Below are 20,285 nucleotides of genomic sequence, written 5' to 3'. Positions count from 1 at the left end.
GTTAGTGTATTATTGTCGTGCTACCTATTAGAAACCACAAGATATTTTTGTAATCCTAAACAGTATCTATTGCAATTATAATTGTTAAAAAATTATAACCACTGATAATTGACACTAATGAATATAACCAGTAAACAGAACGAAATAAATAAAATTTTGTACTATTAATAAGCAATTGGTATGTACATATATGCTTGTCTGCTTTATTTGGCACTTTGAGCTTTTCTTTTATTTACTTTACAACAATCGTCGCCTCGATCTCTGCAAACAATAGAAATACATTTCACTAATAGAGCAATCGTTATAAGCAACGTTACATCGTTCGCTGCTTGTAACAATTGCACAACGGGGACGAACTGTCTCTGGCGCGTATTACTAACTGTAAGAATTAATTCGAATCTGACGTTACGTGTTCTCAGGCTTTGTTACCAGCGAATCGGAGAATCTCAATTTCGTTGAATATCGCGCGATATAAAATTGAGCTGCGGATAAAAGGGTGGGCGAACTTTTCCTCTTTTATACGTTCAATTAGGTGTTCTTAAGTACCCGGTCTCGAGAATCGGAAGCGCACAAATCCTCCGGTCCGTTCGTGACAAACCGCGTCAACGCTTCGAGCGTTTTACCTGTAATTTTTTTAAATAATTAGTAACTAAAATTACCACTAGATCAGTATGGCACTCACTCCTTTATTTATTACTTATTAAGTACTTATTAAGTTATTATTACTTATTAAGTCCTGTCAGTAAGTAAAGGGTTGAGTGCCGATTTTTAGATACTGAAACGATCAAACTCGAAGCGTTGAATTCTATGCAACCCCGTTTGAGCGATGAAACAAAGAATCGACTTTGCAATGATTAGAAAATTGCCGTAAAACTGCATGGAAAAAAAGATTAAAATTTATTAGTTTTAATTGTAACAGAAATCTGTCATACAAGGGAAAACATTGTTTAAGTACGCCCAGCAAGGATTGCATTGAAGTATTCTTATCGTAATGAACGGTTCTTAGTTTAAGGCAAGCCTATATAATTTGCTCGTGTATTACGAGCGTATGTGTAACGGTACACTTTCGTTTAATCCTAGAATTTGGCACGTGATTCACGTTTCAACACAAACGTCCGTTGTGTTATCGACTTGGAAGAACGGAACGTTCCTCGTCCTCGTTCTATACTGCGGTATGTGGCAATACATGGTGTAAAGCTAAACGTTTACGGGAACTATAACTCGAACGTAAAACGAGGAAGAAACTCTACTCGCTGTTTTACGTATATGCACTCAGAGATCTAATAACCAATGCAAACAGAGATCGTTGTACCAAATAATTATTGAACTGTAAATTAATCTGCGCTCGTTTCGAAATCAAACCTCGACGACCGCGTGAGGGAATGAAAGTCCTCTTCGTATTAAAGTTGGGATCGTTATTAAGAATTGGGAAATATTATTCGAGTTATCCTAGCATTAGTGGCTCCTAAATGTTATTACTTTGTTCGAAATGAAAGTTTGAATCCTCGAGAGATTTCGAAATGATCGCTAATACATAGCGTGCTATAAATAATCCTACCTTAACGATTAAATATCACTACGAAGGACCGCAGTGGCCCTTCACGAGGCTGCCCTCCAGGAATCGATCGTTAAGTCTCGAGTCCTCTTTCGTACGTTTTAATAATACTGATATAGGTCTTCGACGTTTACCTCGCGTTTTTTACGATCGTCTGATCATCGTCTTCCACGATAGTATCGAAAACTTGATGCTCGAACTGAAACGAACACGAGAAAAATAAGAATAGATGAAAAGATGAACTGGTGAACTTATTAAAGATTAACTAGTGAACACATGTTAAAATAACAGAACCGAAATCTTGTTGCAGAGTAGAGTACAAAATATAAAAAACTTGAAATCTCACACGTTAATTGGCAATATAAAATTAAAGAGAAACCAGTTCAATTATCAGAGCTTATACTATTATCAACGTACGGCTCGCTTTTCGCTTATCTATACTACTTGGTCTGACCAATGACTAACTTAAACTACTTCACCCGCTTGCACTCTTCTCTGCATTGGACTTAAGATTGCTTGGCCACTTTCCGTTAATAAACAACGAATAACAAACGTAAAGCTACGCTAAAGTCTTTGATTAAAGAATTTCATTATATCCCACTTAATCATTGTTTCACTTTACTATCGTTACTATTCGTATTAATGATCCGACGATTGAACGCGTTTCATTGTCCTAGAATTTCTTATGAAAAATAGCATACGATGTTATTACGGTACCCTGGGTGGGACCGGAAGCGCGTTGAGTGATCGTTCACGCGAGATTTGTTATCTCGTCGCATATCTATCGATATTGAGCCAACGGAGGTTTTTCACGGCTATTCGTAATTTTCGCTATCGTTACATCGATGAACATAGAGAGACCTCCGCGTGTGTACGTGCGAGTGTGTGTATGTATATGTATCGTACAGCTACCGTTTACAGTTTATTAATCCTACGAGACTAGACGTATAATCGGTGGAAAAATATCGTTATTCTTCGTCGTCGGAATATCATAAATTTGCACGTAATACATTGGACGTTCTATATCCAGCAGCTTAACCTTCCCTCGCGGGTACGAAAAAGTAGGTTGAGCGACGGAAACCCTCGACTTTCCCTCATCCCATTTTCATCCCATTCCCCTACCCCATCCCTAACATGTTTCCGACTCGGAGAAAAATAACGTTCGCAGCTTATTTTCACATCGAACCGAACTATTAATTTGAATTGTGAAATTATAAAAAATCTAGCAATAGATTAAAAAATTTGGTGACCTATAAGATTGGCGACTGAAAAGTTTAAAATATCTTTTACAGATTTTTTGATACAGGTATTCACGAAATTACAGATCTACAGACGAAGAGAAAGATGTAATAGGAAGACGAACACGAAACATTTCTCCAAGTTGGAAATGAGACTAAAATGGCTTCGAGTTGCGAAGCTCACGCTGCTGCTCCTGTTCCTCACAGATACACTTCATATCGTTCACTTCCCTTCTTCGCTCCCTCAAAACTGGACATTAGAAATGGTGGGAGTCACGTGTACCAATTTCTCACCAATTTATCAGCTAAACCATCTAAACTACCTCTTAGATTATTTAAATACGTAATCGTGTTCTTCGAAAAGATTTCCTTTTACGCTTTCTTTCTCTCTCTCTCTCTCTCTCTCTCTCTCTCTCTCTCTTTCTCTCTCCCTCCCTCTCTCTCTCTCTCTCTCTCTCTCTCTCTCTCTCTCTCTCTCTCTCTCTCTCTCTCTCGTTCTCATCCATACACGATGAACTGGCCGAAGGTCCTCAGATACTATCTACACAGAGTCACGCACAAAAATGATGACGTCTGCTCGTGTTCTTGTATAAAAATTAACCATCATGTGAACTGGGCGAGTACTTGGGTCTTCTGGTTGAGTCAGTCTGAAAAAGGGGTACTTTAACGACTAGAAAACACACTAGAACTGTATTCGTCTGAAAAAAGGAATTGTAAACTCTTGAACCTTTCTTTTTCCACGATACTTGGTAGTACCTACATAATCGATGCGTATCAAATATTTTAGTTTCTCTCCGTAAAAATTACAAACCGTGTACTAAAAATACTCTAAGCTGTCGAAGATGCGTTTGTGTGAAATTCGTAATGATACTTGACTTCAAGTAGGGAGAGTATTGTGAATTACGAAAGGTTTCCTCCTTCTTTTCTTCGCATTTAAAAGTACGTGTCGTATAATGATCTGATGGAGAGAAAGATACAGTTTTAGTCTTTCACTGGTTTGTGGAAACAGACGATGGATGTTGGGGATGCATAGACGTGGCAAAGTTTAAGTTAAGACTATTATTGTGCTATTTTCCTTGGCTAAAAAATGCCCTGTTCACCAATTTCTGCTTTCTTCGGATTTTACCCATATTTATTACCCATATTGATGCGCAGTGTGTTCAGAATGTTGGTCAGAACGAGACTATGCGTTCGAAGATTTTTATGTATATTAAAATTCGATCGAAAATGGAAGCCGATTGGTTACCAAACAAACGTGAGAGAACCTTGAAACGGCGATTGTGAATGATTTAGTTTAAAAAATCTGGTCTTTTTGAGTGGTTCACAGTGTAAATATAAGATCGAAAAAGTCAGTTGCTCTCACGTTCGTTTGGCGTCTGAGATCTGGAAACTTCATTCAGATACTCTAAACGCACATCAAGTATCTTTAAGATACCTTAAAGACGTACGAGATTAGCACCTCTTAACGACATACTATCTCCAACGTCCCTAAAACCCAACGTTCAGACCAAAAATGAACGTAAAAATGACATCCATAAGACGTCCTCTGCCATTCAGGAATAAACGGGTCCAGGTATCGATCTTCTTCCAAGCTACGCGTCCCCCTCTGTCCGTAAAAATGCCGTAATTTTCTAAGAAAGTCATAAAAGTTGGGCAGTGGTAGTGTTGTACGACGGTCCGAGAGAAAAAAAAGTGTTGAACAAAGAGGCGCGATCGGGCGGGATTCGATTGTCCTCTTGTTTCTTGTTGTTTTAGCTTGTGGTCCTTGGTAGCGACGCCATTAAAATCTGCTGACCGCCTCATCGTCCGTCATAAAGTAATTGGAATTCTTTACTGCCGAGCTGTACATGTTATAGGTGGGGCTGCATACGACGAGACCAGCGGTACAGCCACTCAGCTCCTTCTCGTTTGTTACGGACCCGTGACGAGCAATCGTCGACGTTCTCCTGTCCTTCTTGGCTAAGGTCATCCGACAGTCCTCAGGTCGCAGAGGCATCGATGGATAGGTCGGCTGCCTCGCTAGAGTGGTCAATGCCCGGTCTCCCGTGTCGTTGAAGCTGCGCAAACGTTTGAATGAAAAATCGGAGAGGGTGTTCAAGAATCGTCGAAGCATTCGTAGATTTTCATTGATTTTTAATGGTAAAATACTATATCAGACCGTTCCACTGCTGTAACTAGTCCTACACTATTTCACTGCATGCGCAAGTAATATTCTGTTATTATCTAAACAAATCAGACATGTATAATAAAGTGAAGCTGACTACTTTCAATAAATGCTGATGAAATACTAATGAACGTAAGAATTTGTAAATTATAGATACCTGTGATGCCTGACAATGCCCCTCTTGATCCTGCAATGTTCATTCCCACCCTGTCCCTCTAGCGCAGTACCATGTGTCTTACACGCCTCTACCCCCATAGGAACGGGAGATAAAGATCCAGGTCCATACGAGCCACTACTCTGCCTCCTGTCCAAGATATGGACAAGCTCCACCGACGGTGTCGGCGAGAACGTGCCCTATAGACACTTTGTATCAAACCTAACTCTCCCCGCAATCATCCACTACAACATCTTTAACCATACCAAACGAAACACCAACGAAATAAGAACTGAACAAAAATCCGGAGCAGCTCTCTGTCCTCAGCCTCCACCAAAAGGGGAACAGGAATAGTTGCCAGAAACCACTTTCCATAAACGTTTAATTCAACAACATAAATCAACATACAGATCAATACATAACTCAAAGTGAATACGAAACCAAAGATAAAAACAAAACAGAATGACGATTTAAATTCACAAGAATGTGACGTCGAGCTCGCTCACCTGCAATGACGGTCTCCTCAGCGTTCCACCCTCCATTCCGACCAGCTTTACGCCTTTCACGTTCTTCTTAACGTTTATGGTGGTCAACATGTTATCCGGTACTGTTTGGAGCTCCGTGTTTCCCCTGTCCATGATACTGATTCTTTCGTTTTCCCTCGTCTTGTCGTTTATTAGAGATCCATCGTTGGGCTTGGTATAGTGGGTACCTGGTGTTAAAGGTGTGGTAGCGATGGAATTCGTCGGGACGTTCATCATGCCAGCATTGTTATTCGCAGGAATAATTGGGCGATCGGTTGGTAGCAACATCTGACCCATGGAGCTTCGTAAATTGCGCACACCCAGTATTTGCCCCCTGGATATTTCGTTGCTTTGGATAGGAGTGTATTGATTCGGAGTTGGTGTGTGTCTGCCGCTGATAGAGCTTGTGTGGATAGAGTTTCTTAGGGTTTGGAGATGCTGGAGACTTTGATTCGCTTTTTGGGCTGCAATGTTATTGATCTTTGGAGTTTCCTTTTCATAGGGATCACCCGCTGTGGTTCCGTTTTCTGCTCGATCTGTCATGTCTTCTATGGAGTTGGTAGTGGTCCGATCGTCGTCGTAACTTCCGGTTCCAATGCCGTCGCAGGAGTCTATTCCTGAGGTGGATTTCTGGGAAAATAGATGTTTTGTTGAGATTCGTATTAGAATCTTTTTCACGTTTAATAAGAACAATTGAAAAATACTTACGTTAACGGAAGAGGTATCCATCAAAGCGGCGCCAGAGCTGCTCTGCACTACTCCCGTTTGGTCCTTTGACTTCCCAGGAGAGTAAACGCTGAGGACATCGCAGCATCGTGGAAAGTAACCTTTCCCGAGCAAATTCCTGGTGAAGAAACTTGTAATAAGCTGAGTGAACAGAGCTACTATCATAGCACCGGTACGAAAAGGAAATTTTTGTGATTGCGTCTCTGTATCGTAGAATGGATATTCGATCAGTGCTGGTACACCCAATCCCTTTTCTCCTCCTATAAAAAACAAAATTTGGAAATTATTTTTAAAAGAAAAATTGTGAGAGATATTAGATATACATTCAGATATTCTTTATGATATTTTTATCATCCTTACCACAAAGACGTAAAAAAACAGCCACAAAGTATCCCGCCAGGCATCCATAAGTATCAACCAGGGAAGGCCAATGGACAACGGTTAACAATTGCGGGAAGAGCACCACGTAAACAAGATCAGAGCACAGGTATCTTTAAAACAGAGGAATTCGTTTGATTAATTAACACATTCCGTCCATTGTCGACGGTCAAAGAGCGAACAAAGGGACCGATTCGAGCATTTCTATTACTACTCACGCCAGATAATAGACGCTGTCCACTGTGAGCGCTATTAGAGTCGACAGAACTGTGACCACAAGCACGGATATCCGGAGTATCCAGTTCAGTTCTCTTTCAGATGCCTTTCATGGGAAAAGAAAGGGAAAAAACAGTGAAGTTCATTAAAAATTTGCTCAAATTAAAAGGAAATATGCAAAAGTTAATTGGATAGAGGTAAAGGAATGGCAAAGACTGTTAAAAAATAATGGAATTTGATAATTAAAAATTCTGTTTGGCATTCACGCACCTTTGGCCTAAGTGTAAGTCTGTAGACGTTCCTCGAGAACATAGAGCTGCTGGATAATATAGCCGAATCTGCCGATGACATTACTGCTGCTGAAATGGCGCCTAGACCTAGCAATCAATCATAAAGGGTATGTTATCAATAGGGAATATTTAATTTAACAAATGGTATGATATGTAATTTTCCACGGATCTATTATATTTTGCCTTCTTTTCAAACAAGGTGACATAGATAAGGCTTGGTGTTACGTAATGAGTTGATAAGAATATGCAGAGTTATCGTACACGTTCTTCAATTTTGTTCTTTACAGGTACTCGACCCGTTTTGCGGTGTCTTAAGTGACTAATGCACAAGTTGTACGCCTCCTGAAATGGGGAGTGTGCTTGTCATAAGAATGAGAGAGTGATTGTAAGCACAGAAAAGCTTTCTTAATGAAACTTAATTGCTGTTTAATATTCGCTATTTAATTACCTACACTACATTGTTACGCAAATACTAAAACAGCGTGACAGGAAATAATAATTTACAGCTGTATTGCTCGAACGAGGTGCTCGATAAAGAGGTAGATTGATATTCTTATTTTACCAGATTCAGTGGTGCGACTCACCGATAAAGGAGACCCATTGCGGCGTCAAGTATCGAAGAACATTCGGTAACGCTGCATTTCCGTCGTATGCTACAACACTTTTGTTAAATCCTTCCACAGACGACCAATCCGTGGCACGGGCCACCACGCCAATTACAGCCGATGGAAAGGCAAGCATCATGCAGCCGAACATCGATGCTATCGACACAGCCGTCGCCATTGATGTACTTCGCATACTTAAGATCCTTTGGAAGTAACTCTGAACGGACATTCATCAAGATTTGTTTCAATATACTAAGAATGAATCAGTGAACAGTTTTCGAATCATAACATAATATTTGGTAGATATTGAATTTTCTCCCTCTGAAAATTTCTGCTCAATCGTTTACCGATCGTACAAAATTTATACAGGTTGTCTACGAAAGAGCCTTTCCGCTCCAAAAAAAAAGTTTCATTAAAGCCGAAGATGCTTTGCATATCGAGCACTACGGTACACAATGCTAGAACGATCGATGAATATTCGATACCTGGCAAGGTATACCGCCAAATACCAACGACAGCATCCCGTCCACCCACTCTCCCAGGTCCTCGTTCTTGATTTCGCCCAGCCATTCGTGCGGTGTTAGATTCTTCTCGAAGTTAACAGCCGGGTGGAGGGCAGAAAATGGCGCGGCCACCCCTAAGCCGATTACGATGAAGACTAACTGCAATGCATCTGTGCACGCGACCGAGTACAGCCCTCCGAACACCGTGTACCTGCGATTCGAACGGCCTCGACGTGTTTATCTTTGATTTTTGCGTAAACCGTCTTTACAGATTATACTAAGCTGGTGAAATATCAAGGCGATCTTTCATTTCAGAAAAGAATAAAAGAAGAATAGAAAAATTTTTGAACTTTTCACCACATTTGTTTCCCCAAAAAGACTTCAACTTAAACGGTTCGCTTTACTTACACGCCTGCCAAGAGTGCAGACACGATCATGCTGATGTTCGGATCGACGCCAACCACCACTGCCAACGAGCTTCCCAGAGCTCTCAGCACCGCGGCACACCAGAACAAATCACCACAGAGCGCGGTAAGGAACAGCAGCCCTCCGACCCCTGAGCCGTATCTTTCTTGAAACGGGTCCAACATGGTCACGTACTCGGCTTTCCTCATTGGACGAACGAATAACACCGCACCTGCAACACATCTCCGTTGTTTCAACAGCGTTTTGACTTGAGATCAACCCTTTAACTGCCTTGACTAGAATTCGACGAACTTTACATTCTATTTGAGATGGCGAAAACTTAACAGACTTTGATTAAAGCAAATTAGAATTGTTTGAAGTCAGATTTGTTCAGAGGAACAGAGACGAATTGTCATGGGGTGAGTTTAATGGGCTCGCACTTTTAATTAGGTACGAGCTTCTGTTTAAGTGAAACGCAAACTTCGTCGCGGATGTATAGCCTCGATTAATTGGAGTCCAATCGAATTCGGTATCTGCGGTTCAGGGTGAGAATCGAGGAAACTGGGAAAACATCGTTAGCGAAAAGGGATATCCATTACTCTCGAGTGCGCGCAAAAAATTGGTGATAAAGTGGTCCGTGCACTCGTCGACGTGCAAATAAATTGGGCTTGGCTGCGCTGGTCTGGCTGGATCAGCGATTGGTCGTTGGTATAATCGAAAAAATGAGAGAACCTTTCCGCAGGCAATTCCCGTGAATGGAAAATTTCTTTATCGTTATTTATGATATTACCATCTTCTTGTCTGGGTATTATTTATAAACGTAAAATTATAAATTGCTTCTTCTTTTTTCTCTTATCTTTCTTACAGCCGGTTTTTGACTATTACTTACTTATTTTCAATTATTTTTGGAAACCTGAGAAAACAGAGCGTTTTTATAACACATTTACATAGAAATAGTATCTGTGTATTTCACAGATTAATTACCTCTATAAACGTAATTCACCGCAGATTAAAAAGGCCATCCTTAAACCTTACACGCGCCGAAGAACCCAGGAACAATGACTCTTCACGGAAACATGATCCTCACGCAAGAATCGTTCGAAGAAAACAAAAGGATGAACTTTGATTAAGCAAAGGTAGACAAGGAAGGATAAATATACCAAGCTGCACGTCTTCTCAGCCTTGATAACTTCATCGCCTCTCTATCGATCTATGTACACCCGTTCCCTTCCACTACTTCCAATGCGTGGCAGTTAAAGGGTTAAGGTTACGCCTGGACAGCATGCATGCGTATGTAAACATGTAGTCGATGAAAATGTCCAAGGATCAGCGTACCGAACAGCAGACTGAGGCTGTAGCCGAAGGGCACTTGACACCAGGCCAATCCTCTGGTAAACATCAACTCGGCTGTTCCGTTCACGTAGGCGCCGCCCACCCACGTGGCTGTGGAAAAAAGAGCAAAGAACGACGGGCGTTTGTCTCGATTAGTCGGCTCCGGTTGAGCGAGAAATCGCTCTTTCGAGGGAAAATGTTAGGGGCCGAGGCAGGTGATCTGTGAAACTTCCGTGAATAGAGCATTGGGCGCGGTTGCGTTCGGGGGAAGTGACATTTCTCCCATTTTCAACGAATTTTCGAGGCTTGCGGCGTCTGGATTTGAATGTTAGGTTAGTTGCGAAAGGACTCTGTACATTCAGGCCACCAAACTATCACATAATCATAAGCATTATTTTAAATAGATATATTAATTATCTACGGTAATAAAATTATATAAAATCATCAATTACCATCATAATTATGCGACAAACTGAAGCAGATTTAAATCTATCATTAATTTTCCGCCCACTTAATAGGTACCAGGTGCAAACTAGGCCGACCTTTATCAGTCGTACCATAAAGCACCCTTAAGCACGTCACCTAAAGCGTTATTCCCGGCGTAAAACCAATTTCCCCGACCCAAATCCTCCTGTGGCTGACCGAACGTCGCTGGAACAATCGGAACGACCGCAGAAACGCGTGCAAATCCCCCCTATCGACCATTGCTCTTGCCATTCACTCATCGTCGAGTCGCGAGATGGTGATGGTGTATCCCGGGAGGTGTGGGGATAGGAAGCATAATACGGACAGTTATAGTCGAGCGGCGCGTTTTCCGTGGCATATTTTTGCCGCGAAGCGTGTTCATTAAGGTAATGGAGGAATGCACAAATGATTTCCAGCGCGGATATAGAGCACAGTTGAATATGTGGGCATACGTATTAAATGAAACGCGGTGGTTCTACCCATGCTAGAACGGCTTCAACGTAGTCTACGAGTGGGAGTACTTCCTACTGGCGATGGTGGTGGGAGATGAACGCAGGGAACGAAATGAAAACGCGCGAACAGGAGGAAATAAACCGGTGAAATAAAATAGGGAACTAGGAATAAACGACGAAGAAGAGATGCGATTGACATGGCCTTAAAGCCGCGTATTTCCTGGTGTCCCATTGTGCTTGTCCTTGATAAAACGTTGCGTGTTCCAGGAGACAGGAAAGGGAACTGGGGAAAAGGAAGACCTTCGTGGAGTTGTTTTCCGCCAACGGAAACGGTCGTCGAAGAGTCGATTGTTTAGGTTTGATGATTACAAGTAGCCATCTTGAGTCGAGAACCTCTACGAATTTGATTTTGATACGACGCGGTCTAAGTATGCATAAGATAACTATATCTTGATAATTATATATCCGTTAGAACTTGGAAATGTGTTTCTAATTGGGAATATTCTGAGTGGAGAAGTTAGAACTAAGTAAGTTATCCAATTATAGTTAGAGTTTCTGCCGATCGCGATGTTACTAATCTTGATCAGGTAGATTTGTGATTAACGTGCTCGTAGTTTCAATGGGTGCACGAGCAGTCTGGAATTACGTCCCGATAATCTCTACTGTATAGTCACGTTAAATCGAATTTCTGAAGAACAGGCTACCTGGTAGATTCGTGATATCAGAAATAAACCGATAGATTAAAGCGAGCTCCCGACGGAATTAGCTAAATTAAACCATTCATTTTTTGTTTAACTCCACAGCACCAGTTATTTCCGCTTCTGTTGTAAATTCTTGAACTACGAATCTCGAAAAACTCACCGATTAAAGTGAAGGCACCAAGGATTGGGCCTAGACCACGGTTGGCCAGCATCATGGAATCTTGGCCATGATGAGACTTCTTCTTCTTCACAGTGGCCGCCCAAATGCCAACACCTAACACTGCCACGTAAAAAACGATCACGCCGGCCAACCCTATCACGTACACCCCCATCGTTGCACTTTCACTTTTATCCTCTTCTGGGATAATTACGGGATCCCCTATGACTGAATAATGTAAAAATTAATTTAAATTATTCAATTAATTTTTAGAGAACGGTAAAATTCGTAAATTTATACGATTACTATTTTCAATTACAGATATCAAGAATTTAACCGCTACATGCAAGGTATAGAGTAGTAATTGATTAGGAGGGTCGCAAAGGCGTATCTATACTAATTGCATGCGAATCAAACTAGGGACGAGCTTATCTTCATTCACAACAAGGACGGATCCGAGACTGAAATCTGCTCGGCAGTAATTTTCCGGTCCCCGTGATCAGTATTGACAGAACAATCGTAATACTCTAATTGTTCTTCCATTCAGATCCCTTGTAGGGCGTGGGAACGGTTAGACCTCCCTTGGTGCCTCGCAAATGAACAAATCGACACTGTCGAGACCTTGATACCCATCGGCACCTATTTCCAAGCGAACTGAATGAAGATTAATGACAAAAACTCGCTTAGTGTTCGACTTGCCAGCTGGGAAATTAAGGAATAATGCCGAAGGTATTTCTCAATGTTTTTCGCCGTGATAGAATAATTACTTCCGTTCGAATAAATAAGAAAATTAATTCTGGTGTAGAATTAATATGTACAGCCATATTCGACTTCACGCAATTCAAGACTGTTTTTGCTGTCAATCATTTTGCACCCTCTTTAATTAACTTAACACACTCGAAAACCAAAAACAAATACCAAGCTACCCCATCATATTGGAACATTAATGCACATCAGGTGCTCTTTAAATTCCTTTTTCTTCTTCCTTCTCCCTGTTCAACACCAAGTTAGCTATTTCAATTCCAAAAATGAAAACCAACACCCGAGACCCAAATTCCCTTGCTATTTTCATTCCATCCAATCTTCGGTGTTCCCAACAAGCTACGTTCCTCGTATTGATCGCGAGCCGTGCTATCCAATAAAATTCGGACACCGTTGCTATCGTTTTCAGCGTTAAGCAGCCAGCCAGGGGCAGGCAGACGGGCGGGCCAGGCTCGAAGCAAAAGTTAAAGCTCGGTAAACTCGTCGGGCAAACGGTGGAAGAGCTAATCGACCGCGGCGGCAATTGCAGCGTGGATTAAAATTCAAGTGTGGCCCAGATATCGGACACGGATGGGTCGTCGGGTCATGACCTGGCTCGCCGCTTTACTCACGTAAAGTTCAGCCGATCCTCCGCGCTCCACTCGCGCGGCATTATTAATTTCGTTCGCGAGCCGCCCCTCGGTTTCTCTCTTCTTCTCTTTCTCTCTTTCTCTCTCTCTTGTTTCCCCTCGCCTCGTCTCTTCTCTCCCTCTCATCGGCCACCTGAAAAAATAAAAGTACGCCTCGGTTGAACAGCAAAGTATTGCTGGGATGCAAAAGTACACGTTTCAGTTCGAGTTTCTGGTCCTGTTTCCGGAGCACTCTTTGAGCGATATTGTTCGATCGTTCAAATACGAAGGGGAACTCTTTCGGAAAGCGTGTCAATTGGTCTTCAATTGAATTTTTTAATCTTCGCTGTTTTGTTAGACTTTATAATGTTTTCTAATACATTTTGTTGCGAGGTTTTTAAAACTTGGGCAGAAAAATGTGAAGTATGTAAGTAGTTGTTCGTTTGTTCGTACACTAAATTATCTAATTTTTGGTATACGAGCGATTCGATGCTTTGTGAGAAGAAAGTATTTTTTTAATATAAACAAATTTTGTTCACTGTATTTTAATCTCCTGCTTATTTTTTACACTTATTTTGTTCCCTATAGCCTCATCGTGTCAACCTTATTAAGAGGAGGAGTATTCGCTGCGTTGTTGGGTCAAGTGCCTGTTAGTAGCTTCGAAGGGGAAGAAAATGTGACGAAAAGATTGCAAGAGTGTTACTTTTATAAGTTTGAACATGATGTTAGGGAATTATCATTCCATTAGGGTAATAGGGTTTTATTACTTTTTTTATGAGTTTCATTAGTTGACCTTCTGGATAGATTTTTTTTAATTATTGATCTTCTATTTCGTATCATATATTCGTATCATATATGGTATTTGTTGTAGGATCACAAGAAATATTAGCTCAACTTTACAATCATGTTTCACAAGATCCATCGTTCGAATAGAAACATATATTCGAGGTTTTTCTGCGACTTTTCTCGTGGAAATCATAAAAAGATACTTAAAAGCGTTCAGAACCCATCTTCGCGGTTTCACGATGGCTTCGCAGCGAATTCATTAATTCCTGACATCGTGGTTTTTCCCATGAAAGAAAATGCACGCCCTTTTCACCCGAAGGACGGGAAAAAGCTCCTCATTTTCGTTCCAGCCCTGAAGAAATTTTCGTAATTACGAACATTTTATAATTACAAAATATTTGAAGACTCCAAGGACTGCAAGTGAAATTAACGAAACGTGTCAGGAAAATTATTTGCATTTTTTTTCTCTTTGAAAGCTGTACTTTAGTAAAACTAAAGTTAACCAACTTCATTTAATTAATCAAATTAACCACATGTTTTTCTGTTATTTATCTTCGTCATCTATTTTACAGTTCCACCCTTCCCGTTTTATTCATCAGTGGAACCAATTAAAACGAGCACATCCGATGTTTGCAAGCTGTGGCCAATCAGGATCATCGCATTAAGCTGGGCAAATACCTAAAACCAGGAATCGATAAATTTACGCATCGACCAATTGGGGAGCGTGCACAATTTTTCTCAGTCCGTCGCTGTTAAACAAACTAGTTAAAAAGAATTGCCAAACAGAATCAGATTTAACTAACAGAGGCGACGTTTGCATTCCAGGTCGCAGCAAAAGCTTGCACGGAACAGCAGCTCAAAGCAGAATGCAGTGAACGAACAAAGTGTCGAAAAAATCGAGGAGGAAAGAAAAGTAGAGGAAGACGCGAAGTAGAAACGACAGACGAGGACGCGAGATGAAACGCGTAATATCGCGCGAACGCTGGTAATTGTTTCGTCGCCACAAAGACTGATTCGTTACTGAAATTGCTTACTAATTAAGTGTAACGAAAAGAGTGCTGGTTGGTACGGGACGAAGCGAGCGAGCGAAGAAAAAAAGAGGAGAGAGAAATTAACGAGCAGAAACGGTTGCTGGGCCGAAACAAGAATAAATAGCGCGCGCTGCTCGTTATAAATTTGTAGAAAAGTGCACCGGGTGAATTGGAACGGATGAAAGGACGTTTCAGGGACCCTGTAGACCGCGAATCGTTCCTAAAGAGATTGAAAAACAAGGAAAAAGAAGACGGTGGAAAGAGGAGGAAGAAAATAAATGTATATAAAAAAGGGGGAAAGCTTGGAAAAAGAAGAGGAAGGAAGAAAACGCGGGAGTCGAGGGTTAAATGGCTCGAAGAGACCTCAGCGGGGAAACGAGTTTAAGAAGTTGTTTGGTTTGTTCCTCTGTTCGGCGAAGAAATTTTCTCGATAGGCTGGCCCCGATCGTTTTAACATTTTCACCACAGGATATCCTCAATTATGGCCGTCGTTCAAACGAGGGAATAAAGAGGAACAGGAAGGGAGGAATTGTTTATCGTATCGTGGCACAAAATGCGTCTTGAGTCATTGATTTACTTAATTGCCTGGTTATTTAGTGAAGCAGATTTTATGGCCGAGGAGTTCCGATAGGAGACTATTTTAACTCGTTCTTTTGTTTAATTAATTCAACTTAATTCTTATGAGAGAAATATTAAGGAGACATACTTTTCTAATTTCGTTTCATACGTATTTTTTCTTCACTAATTCAATGAGCGTAATTACGCCTTAAATTCCATCCCATTCTATTGGACGAATTCTAATATGTTTCCATCACAATGGCTGGTTCCGAACATGAAAGGGTAGGACAATAACAAAGGACGATTATGGCACTCTTCATCAAAGCGACGTAACAAAAGGCGAAGCTGTTGATTTGCTCCGTTGTTTGTTTCGCCAAAGAGAACTATTCAACTCTTTAACTTGCTCCAATGAAAGTGTCAAACGAGAAATATACGAACATCCTGATAAATCGTTCCTCTAAGTCGATCTGAAGCTTCTTAAACTACTTTTTATGTCTACAGTACTGTTAAAGGAAATCTACCTAAGGCTCCATAAACACATACAGCTTTTATTAAAGGAGGTAAATATATCCTAACAATTATTCAATTTTTTGAGCATCTCCTCTGAATACATTTTACATTATATCCATAAATCTCTACTTTCATTTACGTTAATCCTGATAGATTTCCTTCGAAGATCTCGACACGAGCCCAACACAATACGAGGATTACTTAACCCCACGAGGACATTGCTGAATCACCCTGTACATACATCCACGGCTCAGGCATCCCCGATACTTTCGAAACTCGTTCCCTGTCGCACTCGCGCAAGAACAGCCGAAATGCGTTTCTTCAGCGAACCCCACGCATCTTAACCCCCTGCGTCATCCACCGGACCTTTCCTTTCCCCAAAAATCAATGATCCCAACCGCGCCTAATTTCCCTTGAAACGGAGGAGGGAAAAAGTAGCGCAATGGATCTCAAGAAACCAAAGTAGAAAAGAACGGTTACCACCAGACGGAAGCAGCGAAAAGGAATGGCGACTTACCCCTGGAACACGCCTCTCACGTGAGAATTCCCATGCCTGCCTGGCTTCGATTTCCGGCTGGGAAATCGAAACAAGCCCCGATCTGACGATGATCGTCGTCTGTTTTTGCGTTCTCGAACGACGACGAGACGTTCAGCGACCGGATACAGCGAGAAGTCTCGAGGTGACGGTGGACCGGACAAGAGGAGACGCGAAGGCCCGTGATGGATTGGTTGCGGGGAATTGGCTGACAACGGCGACACGCGGACACTTTTGTCCGGAGGAACGTATGTACGCGCGGAGTGGACGCGTACGCGACGTAGAGCGGCGGCTGCGGCGACAGAAGGGAGCCAGGCGTACGACTGAATCTACTACTCCACGGACTCAGCATCCCGTACGGCTGATGGGTCGTGCGCGCTGGACCGCCACCTTGCCAGGGGGTCGTGCCGCAGACGGAGAGGGAGTAGGATGGAAGCTGTTGTCGTTGGGGCGCAGAGGGTGTCGACGACGGCGAACACGAGGGGGAGGAACGAGAGAGATGAAGGTAGAACGAAGAAAGAGAGGGAGAACTGTAAGGGAGAAATAGGGAAAGCAAAGCTATTCGAGGGAAAGAGAGGAAAAGATAAATACAACTGGGTGGAGAAAGAGGATTGAAATGAGAGATAGAAAATGCAGAGAGGAGAAGGATACATGGATACTTGCGAGGGGAGTGAAGGGGATAAAAGAAGGATAGAGTGAGATGCTTGCGCCTATTAAGGGGTGAAGCAGGTGGAAGGGAAGAAAAGAGAGAAATGAAGGAGTATGAGGGGACAGACAGGAGAGAAGAGAAAGTTGAAGGGAGAGAAAAGTGGAAGAGAGAAGAAGACGGATGCTGCGGGTGGAAAGGAGAGGCTGAAAGGATGAAAAGAAAGAAAATATGGATGTGGATGGTATTGAAGAGAAAAAGGGAGAAACGTTAAAAATTATTAGTAGGACTTGGGGGAAATATCGAAAAGAGAGTTGTAATAGGTGCAGGAACGATGGAAACTGTAGAGGAATGAAGCAATAAATTATAAAAAGGAAAAAAAGACCAGTGAGGGGACGGATGGATAGACAAAATTCTAGAAGACAGCAAACCGTGGAAAGAAAAAGAACAAAAACAACGTGGAAGATAAAGATGAACCAGTTCTGGATACGGGAAGGTGAAACGGAAGAAGCAAACATGGAAGTTATTGAGGGGTAATGAATGCAAGCGAGTGAAGCACGGAAATGGAACTAGAAGAGATAGTAGTGCAGGACAGAAGTTGGGAAATCTAGGGGATAGATGGGAGGAATAGGGAAAGTGAAGCGGGGGTAGATAAGCCTATGATCCGGTAGGGCGAGGCGTGCCATAGCGAGGATGGGCTTTCGGGGTAAGAAGAAATTCGAATGCAAAGTAAGATGTTGATACAATGTGTAAGAGCTTGCGGGATAGAATTCCCTGCTAAAAGGATGATAAAAAGTTTCTGGCTACGAGGCGAGGTTGTTTGTAAACATCCATCAGGTAAAAAGGGTTAGGAACGAAGAGCATATTTCAACTAAAAACAGGAACCCAACAAACTTCAAAAAATAACGTGAAAAACCATTTAAAAAACAGAATGAAGAATACATGATGGGAGCAGAGAATTTATTGAATCCTTTCAATGTGAAAATTGGAGGTAACTATCGAGAAGACAAAGAGGAACATTCGTCCCCTGAGAGGAAAACACGTATGTGGAGGAAAAAGTATAAAAAGGTATCGTCTGCGAGATAGGAGATACGAGATTGAAAAGTGGAGGTGATAAAGTATTGTTTACAGCGGCAGAACAAGGAAGGGGTGCGTAAAGTGATCGTGGGGGACACAAAAGGATTGCGAATTAAGAGGAAACGTGACGAAGTTGCCGTTGTGACAGAAATAGAGAGATGTCGTAGGCAAAAGGCGAAAGAACACGGCTTGGCGAGATAGAAAAGTGACAGGAAACCTATGACGCGGTGTAGACAGCCGGGAGAAATGCGGGAAGAATGGCAGCTAGGCAAAGGAAGGATAAACGGTAATATAGACAGTGATGCTGATGGTAACGGACTGTGCGCACAAGCAGAAAAAGGTTACTGCTTGAAATGGAAATGGCATTGGAAGTATATCCCATACATAGGAAAGTAGGCAGGTAAACGCACCCTCAAACAATCTGAGCTAATCCAAAATTGATATCGATTCGTCAATTGAAACAATTTCTAATATTATAAAATATTCCAACAACTTGCTTTTCTACGTAAATTAATTCATTTCTAACATTTCGTTGCTTAGAAACTGACCTGCATTCAGTAGAATTATTAAACAAACTACTTATTTTAGAGGAATAAACAGCTCAAAGGACTTAAAAGCACTCGAAAATTTCTCCAAATCCCCGAATCACCGGCAACACACCCCCCGCGCATTCTGGAAGCATGACAAAAGGTGTGCGAAGAAGCAAGAAACAGCAAAGAGCGGTCAAAAAAGCCGGGGACTCCGACGGAAAGGGATGAAACATTAGGCATAGTGCAGCCGCAAAAAACGAGCGTACACGCGTGCGTATCAAGAGATCGGAGAAGGGTGGAGATGGAAGAACAAACGCGGAGAAACGCGACACAAAGGGAGAGATCAAGGAAAACAGCGGGCAGAGCTGAAAACTGTGCTCAAACAACGTGAAGCGACGAAGGTGAAAACCGGACGATGAATCTGAGGGAAAAAAACAACTAAACGACATTGTGTGTCGAAAGAACGGTCGAAACTGTGCGCGTACGACGAAGGCGACGTCACGATCCGGGAACGAGGACGGAAACTGGCGTATATGCGAATATACATGTGCCTCTCTCTCTCTCTCTCTCTCTCTCTCTCTCTCTCTCTCTCTCTCTCTCTCTCTCTCTCTCCCTCTCTCTCTCTCTCTCTCTCTCTCTCTCTCTTTCTCTGTGCAGAAACAGGAAGAGCCGAGAGACGTCGACTAGGAGCGGATAGTCGTAGAGCTTCAGGCGTAGATGGTAGCTAGCCAACGTGATGAACAAAGAGAGACAAAGATGTGAAAAGGGCGGTTGGGTAGCCAAGCGGGATAAAGAGGGACGGGACGAGGGATAAAAGTAGGAAAATGGGAGGGGCGGCGGAGAGGGTGTACACGCGGAAACAGAGACACTAGGCTAGGGACCCATAGAGAGGGTAGTGGAAAAGAGGGATGGAGCGTGAAGGAAGATAAAAGGAAGGTCGGGGGAGGTTACGATACAAATAGAGAAGGGTCGTACGCGTCGCGGTGGGATGCGTGTGTATACGCGCGACGATGAACGCGCGGGAAGATGAAAGCGGCTGTTGGTATAGTCCTGACTAGGAGTAGAACTTTCCGTTGGGGGAACGGAAACAGATTTCGGGATGAATTCTGAAGAACAGGATAAATATCAATCACCGTGAAAAGTACGTTTCCAAATTATTGATGCGTATATTTGCTATTAAGCGGATCCTGGTGGGATTTTAGTTTCTAATTTTGATTCACAGTAAGAGAAAAGCTGCTCACACCTGCTCTAACCGAAAAGTGGATGGTGACGGAAAGATTTGTTGGCTGGTTGAAAATCAAGGTTTACGCGAGGTGTAAACTGACGTAGAAGCGAGGAGAGGATGAATTAACCGACCCGTTAGCAAAAGGAAAAGGG

The 20,285-nt window shown here is 42.2% G+C and overlaps 3 protein-coding genes across 3 annotated transcripts in view; all 3 read right to left on the bottom strand.

Moving 5' to 3' along the window:
* The window catches only part of LOC143425019 (uncharacterized), a 67,506-nt gene that overhangs the window by 32,502 nt on the left and 14,719 nt on the right, over positions 1–20,285 (bottom strand). The window lies entirely within an intron of this gene.
* LOC143425024 (high-affinity choline transporter 1) lies at positions 4,559–13,375 on the bottom strand. Its single transcript, XM_076897466.1, has 13 exons — positions 13,239–13,375; positions 11,869–12,093; positions 10,094–10,201; positions 8,762–8,990; positions 8,336–8,564; positions 7,830–8,067; positions 7,226–7,332; positions 6,958–7,061; positions 6,722–6,852; positions 6,344–6,621; positions 5,618–6,265; positions 5,115–5,311; positions 4,559–4,850 (listed from the first exon to the last, which is right to left on the bottom strand). The coding sequence occupies exons 2-13, from the start codon at positions 12,038–12,040 to the stop codon at positions 4,574–4,576; spliced, it is 2,718 nt and encodes a 905-aa protein (XP_076753581.1). The 5' UTR covers positions 12,041–12,093; positions 13,239–13,375; the 3' UTR covers positions 4,559–4,573.
* On the bottom strand, positions 13,324–17,308 carry LOC143425712 (uncharacterized). Its single transcript, XM_076898713.1, has 3 exons — positions 17,247–17,308; positions 16,638–17,185; positions 13,324–13,389 (listed from the first exon to the last, which is right to left on the bottom strand). Exons 1-2 carry the CDS (start codon positions 17,306–17,308, stop codon positions 16,654–16,656), a joined length of 594 nt encoding a protein of 197 aa, XP_076754828.1. The 3' UTR covers positions 13,324–13,389; positions 16,638–16,653.

The sequence above is a fragment of the Xylocopa sonorina genome, chromosome 7 (genome assembly GCF_050948175.1).
Source record: "Xylocopa sonorina isolate GNS202 chromosome 7, iyXylSono1_principal, whole genome shotgun sequence".
Classification (NCBI taxonomy): Eukaryota; Metazoa; Arthropoda; class Insecta; order Hymenoptera; family Apidae; genus Xylocopa; species Xylocopa sonorina.
This window is presented reverse-complemented; position numbering and strand designations above follow the sequence as displayed.

Coding starts and splice junctions, on each gene's coding strand:
- LOC143425712 (XM_076898713.1), bottom strand. CDS start 17,308: ATGTATCCTTCTCCTCTCTGCATTTTCTATCTCTCATTTCAATCCTCT. Junction 17,186..17,246: donor TCCTCTTTCTCCACCCAGTT/GTATTTATCTTT, acceptor TCTCCCTTACAG/TTCTCCCTCTCTTTCTTCGT.
- LOC143425024 (XM_076897466.1), bottom strand. CDS start 12,040: ATGGGGGTGTACGTGATAGGGTTGGCCGGCGTGATCGTTTTTTACGTG. Junction 8,068..8,335: donor TTGGCGGTATACCTTGCCAG/GTATCGAATATT, acceptor ATGTCCGTTCAG/AGTTACTTCCAAAGGATCTT. Junction 6,622..6,721: donor TGTTTTTTTACGTCTTTGTG/GTAAGGATGATA, acceptor TGTTTTTTATAG/GAGGAGAAAAGGGATTGGGT.